The 9,773-nt window shown below is 35.9% G+C and overlaps 1 protein-coding gene across 5 annotated transcripts; it reads right to left on the bottom strand.

Annotated features, from left to right (window-relative positions):
- Positions 1 to 487: 487 nt before the first annotated feature.
- LOC106065035 (uncharacterized) lies at positions 488 to 9,711 on the bottom strand. Of its 5 annotated transcripts, none has more exons than XM_056018363.1 (7): positions 9,456 to 9,711; positions 8,672 to 8,757; positions 5,666 to 5,773; positions 3,468 to 3,624; positions 1,960 to 2,049; positions 1,031 to 1,133; positions 488 to 667 (listed from the first exon to the last, which is right to left on the bottom strand). In XM_056018363.1, the coding sequence occupies exons 1-7, from the start codon at positions 9,544 to 9,546 to the stop codon at positions 625 to 627; spliced, it is 678 nt and encodes a 225-aa protein (XP_055874338.1). In that variant the 5' UTR covers positions 9,547 to 9,711; the 3' UTR covers positions 488 to 624. The 5 variants fall into 5 exon arrangements, with proteins under 5 accessions (XP_055874338.1, XP_055874339.1, XP_055874337.1 ...); XM_056018364.1 differs by having other exon boundaries at positions 1,960 to 2,055; positions 9,442 to 9,708; XM_056018362.1 differs by having other exon boundaries at positions 1,960 to 2,055; positions 9,456 to 9,707.
- Between the last annotated feature and the right edge of the window lie 62 nt (positions 9,712 to 9,773).

Here is a 9,773-nt window from a genome sequence, read left to right as displayed (position 1 = left end):
TTATTCTGTTTAGACCACGGTTTAGGTCATTTATTTATAGTTACTCACAATGGATATGGATGACTAAACCACAACTGCAGATCACAATTAGTGATTGGGACCCTATGCCATAAATTCAAAGAGTGATGCAAGTGCAATAAATTCTAGATTTCTATTTCTATGTTGCACAAGTAACACCTAAAAATGAAGTAACATCTCAAAAAGCCACTCAACTCATAAATTGTAGTCTTAATGTATTGTGATAGAGAGATCTCTTACATCTGTGTTTCTCTTTCTTCCCCAATGTCATGGTTATTTTTTAAATAAAAATAATGATTAGTCCCATATCATTAAGGGAATTTTTAAAAAAATCATTTCTGAAGACTTGCATAGAGCAGATTAATCAATTTAATTGCTAAATTAAAAATAAAAACTCTTGTTTGGTATAAGTAGAAAAGAAATTTCAGGAACTTATGCGTTGAAATGTAGAGAACAAATAAAACAACTCAATGAACCAAGACACACATGACATGAAGTGTGTGTCCATTTATTGTATAGACTAAAATGTGACAGTCTACATGTCATTGAAAAAAAAAAGTCTGTCTATAAATTCAACTTGAACAAGTTGTGAAATTGGCAGACATTCTAATCTTGACAAATTTTATGTCGTTCAAGTTTGAATTGTAACCTGTACACAGGATGGGAAAAAAAAGTCAATTTTATATAGTTTGAAGGCTTCTAGTTTAGCTTAGAAGGCAGAAAAATATTAGATAGTTTGAAGGAAAAAATGAAAAGTACGTAAGTTGGGGTAAAAGTTAATGAAGATAATAGTTTAGGTAGGCTATAGATTTATAACTAAAGCAGGGCCTGCCTTAGGTATTTGAAGGCCCAATGCGAAATAAAATTAATTATTAAATATCAAATTACGATGAACAAACTATGAAAAAATTTTATTCAAGCAGCTGTGGTGTATTTTGGGATAAAACTGGAGAATGACCAACTCTAGTCCAGTTTAATAAGAATCAAACCGCATACACATGATAAAACTTACTTTTTAAATTGTTCGCCTGATTTGGGTTCTTCTAGCAGAGTTCGTCTCTCATGTTTTAGTTTCTCAATGGCTTCCCTTTCTTGACTTAACAGTCTTTCAGTTTCTTTAAGTTTATTGATAGATACAAAGATATTAATAGTAATTTTCAGAAAAAAAAATGTGTTCCTCAATAAGTAAATGACACAACCCATTGCCAGGATAAGCAATATGTCTGTTTAAATCTAAAACGATAGGGGGGGGGGGGGAGAGGAGGGGGTGTGCTAGGAAAAAGGGTGGAAAGACCCAGACAAAAAGCTACGCAGAATATAGACACGCATTTGGTGCATGGTCATGTTGTCACAATGATCCCAATTTCGAATCGAGCCATGCCTGCCACCAGCAGGAGGTGTATGTTAGGACGCAATAAACTTCATTTATGAAGGGACATTCAAAAATTCACAAATCAAGTCTCGTCTTTTTTGTAATTTTTATTAGCATAGCCCCACAAAAATAATTTCAAATAAAACTCGATTAATAATAAAATTATGTTTCATTACTGTTTCAACATTGTAGAAATTAAAAAAAAAAAGGAAATATAATAGGGGGGGGGGGAAGCAAGTACAGATTTATGAAATCCTGAACAATTCTTTATTTAATCTATATTTGTTTTACATGTTTCGGATGTTCCTTCAGAGGAGAAGGTAATCTACTTCCTATTCCAAACCTCCCGCAGAACGACGGGAGATGGCAGCGTGCAGGGTATGAACCTGGAACCATCGAGAAGTCTGAACGATAGTCCAGTGCGCATACCGCACGACCAGGCAGCCATGTCTACAACTAAAAAACCAATACCATAATATTATGTATTTAAAATATAATGTCCGGAAAATAGTCAGTATGGTTGTAGCTAAATTTCATAGGTAATAGCTTACCAGTAAGAAATTACTGACCGATTATTTGCCTCTGAAGACCATCAGACAAGGTTACCATCTCATGACGACGTGCGGTATACTGGTCATCTTTCATTTCATGATGGCAGTCTGTGGCTATGGAGAAAACTTTTTATATTTTTTTGATAACACAGAGTAATATATAGACTGATAAATCAAATTCATCTTAGTTCATGCTTTCAATTCGTTTTCTCCCTTGTTAATACTTGCTAATCCTACATCACTGTGCATGTTGACACTGTAATCACAGACAAATAGTTTATATAGTAGGCTGTTTTGTGAGCCACTTGGTCAATACAGTTAACTTACAAATTAGGCCAAGCCACTTTTTTTTTTTTTTTTTTTTTTTTGGGGGGGGGGGGCTCTGTTTAAGTAGTCTGGTCAGGTTTGTGTTTTAAGCCTTAGCTCGTCTGCCCGGGCCCCGCTGACATTCAACAGGCACCTTCGTGCGTACAATAAAATAATTAACAAGAGAACAAGTAATGGCAATATGTTAACGTATATTAGTTAACAACAATTGGTTAATATAACAAAGGTTTAATGATTCAATGATAGGATGTGACATAACATGGATGATGGTTATATCTAACAAATAATAGCAGTGGCGTAGCTAGGGTGGGGGGAGGAAGGGGAGAATTTGAAAATCCCCCGGGGCCCTCACTTGAGGTGGTCCCCAAATGAGTGTTTTTTTTTACGCAAAATATTAAATATTACCCAAAATGCAGGGGCCCCCAAAGAGGTCAAGCACCCGGACCCCCAAATGATGGAAAATTCTTAGCTACGCCCCTGAATAATAGGCCTACTATGTCAGCACGCCTAAGTTAAGTGCAAATATACAACATAGTTAACATGCTAGCACACCTTAGTCACATTTATGTTATCTTATCTTATAAAATACAGACGTGACTTCAAAAAGTTTGCATCACTTTACTCCCCCTCAATTACCCTAGAAAAGTTGCAAAAGAGATTCTTATAACTGTAACATTTTTTTTTTTTTTTTACAAGCACCAGCGAATGAGTATACTAGTTTTCTTGATCAATTTTAATATTACTCTGTTGAAACCGTTAATATGAAGTCAACCACTATGAAAACAAGTTCATGGCAAACAGTGCGCTCGGCGAATTTGCCCTAGCTCAAAACATGAGGAACATTAAACAAATGAAGAAACAAGCAAAATATTTATAAAAATCTATTTTAAAACAACAACAACAAACAAAAAAATGTATCAAAGGGGAAGAACTCCCAGCTTACAACTATGTATCTCAATAATGTAGAAGTTATTTTCCTTATTCAATATCAACTAATAATACTTTCCTTTGTTGGTATAAAACAAAATAATTAATAAACAGTAATTTATTGACCAATTGTTTTTTTTTATTGACTCGTGTCAAGTTTCAACTTGATCCGAGAATGGGTGTGGGAAAAATAACGAGTACAATCTCTTTACAGACAGACAGACAGATATATGGAGTGAGTTGATATAAACTTTGTAAAAAAATGCACACACCATTTTCTGATTCCAACAACTGTGTCTGAATGTCAACATGTTCTGACAATTCATGAAAGCCTGTTACATTTCGTCCGCTACAAAGACCTTCCTGGAGGTCATCAATAGTTCCAATAAAATTGTGTAACTTTGAGCTAGTGTCTGAGTTCAATTTGTCCTAAAAAAAAAAAAAGACAAACATAAATGTTTATGTATTCAAAGTAGCTACACTTAATTGTAGAATTATAATTTGACTTGCTTCGTGATAATACCTAACAAAGTAGATAACAACATATCAACATATTTGTAATCTTAAGAGCACATCTTGTATCCTTATATTGCGATAATACATAACAACATACATAACAATATATTTTTAATCTTAAGATATCCTACAGTTATTACTTTTTAAAATATCTATATTCTATTTATTTCCTACTTTACACGACGAAAAGCATTCTAAAAATTTCTATAGGTATGTATATATGTAGCACCCACAATGGGTTGTGCTGATTCTAGTTACAAGTATCAAGGTTATATGAACCTTTTTTTATTTTATTAAATGCGATTAAATTTACTATACGGGATGTTAGGTAGGGCTTATGTTATATTATCAAACTGTCAGACACCCACAGACTTAATCTTTACTTTAATCTTATAGGCGACTAGAGAGAAATATTCTTCCTCGTCTGTTAAATCCAGGGAAAGAGAAATCCCTATATAAGTATTACTTCCAGGTTATATATTTTTAATTTTGCCAATTGCCATGGACCCTCTTCTTTTTTACTTATAATAATATTACACCCAAATACACTAAAATTCTGGCCTGTGAATTGGTTAACATGAATGACTAGATGCATGACGCGTAGGACGTAATCATCTTCTTTTTTGAAGTAACGTTTGTCTTATCTTTTACCTTTACCTATCCCTTAGTCTGTTGGACCGTTGGGGCACCAAGCAAGATTTCTCGACCGTCTTTCTCCATTCCTCCCTATCTTTTGCCTTGTTTAAAACCTCTAAAAATGGTAGGCCCGTCTTTCCATCGCTTTCTCTGTCTGTCTCTTCTTATTTTTTCCTGGTACTGTTCCCTGAAGGAAGGTCTTTGCTAGCCCCGTGGATCTTGTAATATGGCCATATATTTTAAGCTTGCGTTTCTTTACAATAGTTAGAAGGTCATCATGGGGTCCGATCGCTGCAGTAACCCTGTCTCTAATCTCTTGGTTTGTGATGCGGTCTTTGAAAGTGATGCCTAGGATCCTTCTGTAGCATCTCAATTCCATTGCTAGGATCCTCCTCTCTAGCTCTGCAGTCAGCATCCAAGACTTGCAAGCATATAAAAAATGTGGCCATGACCAGGGAGCGCATCAGTCTGATTTTGGTGACGAGGGCCAAGCTCTTGTCTTTCCAAATTATTTTCAGTTTTGAAAGGGCTGCTGTGGACTGTGCTATTTGGGCCAGTAGTACGGGTTTTGTTCCTTCATCTGAGACTTAATGAGGTATTTGAAGCTGTTAACACAAGTCAGCTTTTCACCTCCAATAATGATGCCTCTTTTAAAGCCCTGTTGGCTATTGGTCATAATTATTTTTTCGGAGTTTATTTGCATGCCATATGCTGCGGAAATCTTGTTAATGCGCATCACCAGGTCAACTAGTTCTTCTTCTGTCCCTGCTAGGCCGTCATTGTCATCTGCGAAGCGCAAGTTAGTGATTCTTCTTCCTTCAATGCTAACAGTACCGTCATAGCCCTCGAGAGCATCTTCCATTATCCTTTCAAGGAAGATATTGAAGAGTGTTGGTGAAAGTAGGCAGCCTTCTCATACTCCAACTGTGGTTTTAAACCAGTCCCCAATATCATTGTTGAAGTACACCGCACTGGTGGCATCCTTGTAGAGGTTCTGGATAAGTTAGATTATGTTTTTATAGATGTATTTTCCCAGAGTGCCCCGAGCCATACTCGACCGAAAGAAGAAACGTCTGTATAATATAAGATAATATATAAGAATTCTGTTTCACGTTTCTCGCCCCACCATTTATGCCCCCTCCCCGGGTCTCCTTAAAAAAAAAAAAACTTGAATTTTTTTGTTGTTGTTACAACTAATTGGCACGTCTCGCTTTATAGCGCTACCCCTCGCAAACACATACTTTTTACCAGTGAATTCGATTACCAGTATCTCGTTATATTTCCCCTTACTGATATATCAAGACAAGAAGATAGTTACAGTGTTATCTCTAATTTCTTGCTGTATCTGTTGTAGCACGCCTCCAAAGTACTCCTCTGTTAACTTCAGCACACTCACCGTGGCACTGGATTTGTTGTAGCAAACTTCCTGTGTAATACAAAATACAGGAAGTGCGAAGTAAACTTAATAAGATTAGGTCTAGTAGGTCCTACGATATATCACCGCAATCTATCATCATCCAAGCATAACAATCCTAGGAACACGCGTAGGACGTAGTCATCTTCTTTTTTTGAAGTAACGTCTATATTTTATAAGGTGATAAGACCGTAGAGTAAATGAGCTCGTGACCAAATTGAATGTATCACAACGCTATCGTGGGTCTAAAGATGCACCCCTATCTACATACCAGGACCGGCTTTAGGTAATTGGAGGCCCTAGGCGAAGTGAATTAGGTGGCCTAAATGAAATAGAAAAAGAAAAAAAAAAGAAAAAAGAAAATTATGCAGTGAATTAAAACCTTCCTTCTAAATCATCAAATGAAATAAAATTCATATTGCGCTATTCCTGTAGCCTTCTGCATGGTATCTTGAATCATAGCGTAGAGACATACAGCCAGGCTAGTAGACTAGTCATAGAGTTCTGCTATATTCGAGATTTGATCCAAATTTCTCAAATGCCTAGTTTGACTATGCCTAAGTCTGCTCCTGTACAACCGAGCCATATCTACATAGCACTTGAATTTTATATTTCTGTTCCGCTAAGTGAAAAAAAAAAAGTATATTTTGTTATCTTTGTGTTTTGTATAACTTAAAAACAAGCTAATCACATAATTAAGGCATAGCCGCAAAAGCCTTCTGTTATAGAGTGAGTTTCTTGTGTAACCGTGAGTAAAGGTGGGTGAATGGTTTGGTTGTATAGGCTAAACAGATTCTGGTGAAACCAAGGGGTAGTCGTTCGTAGTTCAAGTTAAATAGGGACAGACTTGCGACAGAAAAGACGTGATTTTTTAGTGAGTTATATCTTGTTTCAAGTCTCAATTTCAAATTGTGTTTCTATATAGCCTACACCATGTTCTTCAACAACATTAATTAACACTACTTATGGAGCAGTCATGGAGAACCACCGTCACCACCATGAAAGAAAATCCAGGTATTTATCAATCCTTGCCTCAGGAAGATTCCTATGACCCGCCGGCCAGACAAGAAATCGAATGAGGAACTGTGGCGAAGAGCAAAGCAGCAGCCCATCGAAGTAAATATCCTTCAGAGCCAGAAGATGCCAGGAGGAAGCTGGTTGGTGGCCCATGTCCCAGATGGGACCACGTGCAGAGACGTGAAAGTCAAAAAGTAAATATCCTTCAGAGCCAGAAGATGCCAGGAGGAAGCTGGTTGGTGGCCCATGTCCCAGATGGGACCACATGCAGAGACGTGAAAGTCAAAAAGTAAATATCCTTCAGAGCCAGAAGATGCCTGGAGGAAGCTGGTTGGTGGCCCATGTCCCAGATGGGACCACATGCAGAGACGTGAAAGTCAAAAAGTAAATATCCTTCAGAGCCAGAAGATGCCTGGAGGAAGCTGGTTGGTGGCCCATGTCCCAGATGGGACCACATGCAGAGACGTGAAAGTCAAAAAGTAAATATCCTTCAGAGCCAGAAGATGCCTGGAGGAAGCTGGTTGGTGGCCCATGTCCCAGATGGGACCACATGCAGAGACGTGAAAGTCAAAAAGTAAATATCCTTCAGAGCCAGAAGATGCCTGGAGGAAGCTGGTTGGTGGCCCATGTCCCAGATGGGACCACATGCAGAGACGTGAAAGTCAAAAAGTGAGGATCAAGCGAGAGACGTGTGACAAAGGATTGTATTTTTACTGGTTACTTCTCGTTAAAAGGATCAACTTGAACTTGTGTTTCTACACATTGAAGTTGAAAGCTTTGTATATTCATAAACTAAAGTTATATTCAGTTTTGTTTTAAAAGAAGCATTTTCAAAATTAAAGTTCTACGTTAAGAAAATGATACGCTTACGCAAGTTTAGTTGTACTAGGTGTTTGGAGAGAGAGAGAGAGAGACGGAGAGAGAGAGAGAGAGAGTTCTGCCAAAGTGTAAACTTAGGTAGCTAATAGTCGTGAAAACAGATGGAGGCTAAAGTAGACCAGTTACAGAAACGCTTCAAGTTAAACTGGGGTTTCAGTTGATATAAGCTGTTCCGTCTCATGGTGTCTTTCAATAAGTCAAGGTCTATTGATTCCAATGGGTTTCAACTACTTTCGACCCGCCTTTGGACACTCTAAATTATTATCACTATTTTTTTTTTATTAAAATGAAAAAAAAGCAAGCAACATGTTTTTTTTGACACAGGCTGCACAATATAGACCTGTGTGTGTGTGTGTTGGGAGTGATTTAATATTGTATTGAAATATTAATTGTTATAGTCATACCTAAATTAGTCATACTTAAAATCAAGAAAAAAAACAACTTTAAAATATATTTTAAAAAAGCATAAAAGAAGTGTAATTGTATCAATTAGTTTGGATGAGTCATATAATTAGGCCCTAAATTTGTAATAGATCTAGAAAAACAATAATAAATGTTTTTTTTTTGTTTTTGTTTAAAGCAACTGCTCTATTTTGTGTCTGTTCCAATTTCTTAATATTTTCTTGAGTTTATGAGTCCCAAGTAGGCCTACAATTTTTTCATTGTTCGATACCAAACAAAATAATTATTATAATTCCCAATAAGTAATTAACAAGTTGGATACTTTTTTATTAACCGATTCTTGTGTTGTCAAGTAAAAATAAATAATTGTGCAAAATGTCAACTTGATCCGAGATTTGATGTGAGAGAAATAACGTGTACAAACGTTTAATAACAAGACAGAGTAAATTGATAGAGGCTTAATTATATTATCTTTAATGGCCAACGTAATGTTTACATATTAATTGATATGCAAAGTTGACTAAAGTTGAGTAAAAGCCACAGCCTCCTTGATATATCTATTTTTTGTAATGTAGGCCTACTGTAGCTTTACTTACTTAAACTTAAGCTTACCAAATTCTCAATTTTTTGTCGGAGTTCTCCAGCAGCCAATGTAAGATCCACCAATTTTGTTTGCTGACTTTCTATATTGTCTTTCGCTATGAAAGTTAAAATATGTAGAATTTTTATATAGACACTACATAGTTTAAAATTAAGTTAAAACAAGTGTCAATAGTTCTCTTTCTTCTACGCAGATATAGATATATTGCTTGTGTTATGTTTTGGGTGTGCCTATTCACAGTTGAAGATTTTTTTTATTTTTAGATCTACATCCTAGCCCAAATCTCCCGCAGGACGGTGGGGGCAAGGTAGCATAGTCATAGTTAACAAACCCGGTACGTCGGTTTCGGCAGTGCGCATACCACACAAGAGCCTAGATCTAGACTATTATTTAAAGTGACAATAATAATTTTATAATTAGGCTAATGATAAAAATAGATGTAGAATCTCTACTTATAGGCCTACACTGCTACAAAGTGCTACAGATCTAGATCTGTATAGTAGTAGAAGCCTATTAAGCCCTTTTATTAGTAATTAGTCTAGTAAGTCTAGTACTATAGACTAGTATAGATCTACTAGATTTAGGTATGGCCTATTCAGTATTTGTTGCTTGTTCTTTTCTTACTCAAGATCTAGATCCATATATAAACTGAAGTTAGATTCTATCCTCTCCTTCTATTAAATAATTATAATGTAATCTAGAGTCTAGATCTATAACTGAAGATCTATATTAGCCTGAGTATATATATATAGGTCTATATATAGATTATATTTTTAAGTACATTTAAACCAAAACCTTCTTTGCATAGCTTTTTTTCTTGTTCAGCTTCGTTTTCGGTGCGAATAATAGCAGAAAACAAATTATCTAAAACAGAGTCCATTGTCATACTCGGTAATATAGGTCTCGAGTCAATCTAAATTTAAATTAGATCTAGTTCTGGATTTTAGATAGAATCTAGATAGATCTTTATTGACTAGATAGATCTATACTATATGAAGTAGACTCTCCAAAGCATTGATTAAAAGACTAAATTGAGTCATAATATATCGTCTGCTAAAGTAAAGCAAGGGGAAGCACTCCCATTTGCAAAAGTCTATCAATAACGAACCAATA

This window comes from Biomphalaria glabrata, chromosome 1 (assembly GCF_947242115.1).
Source record: "Biomphalaria glabrata chromosome 1, xgBioGlab47.1, whole genome shotgun sequence".
NCBI lineage: Eukaryota > Metazoa > Mollusca > Gastropoda > Planorbidae > Biomphalaria > Biomphalaria glabrata.
This window is presented reverse-complemented; position numbering and strand designations above follow the sequence as displayed.

Coding starts and splice junctions, on each gene's coding strand:
- LOC106065035 (XM_056018362.1), bottom strand. CDS start 9,546: ATGACAATGGACTCTGTTTTAGATAATTTGTTTTCTGCTATTATTCGC. Junction 8,758..9,455: donor AAAAAAGCTATGCAAAGAAG/GTTTTGGTTTAA, acceptor TAACTTTCATAG/CGAAAGACAATATAGAAAGT. Junction 1,134..1,959: donor TCTTCAGAGGCAAATAATCG/GTCAGTAATTTC, acceptor ATAAACTTAAAG/AAACTGAAAGACTGTTAAGT.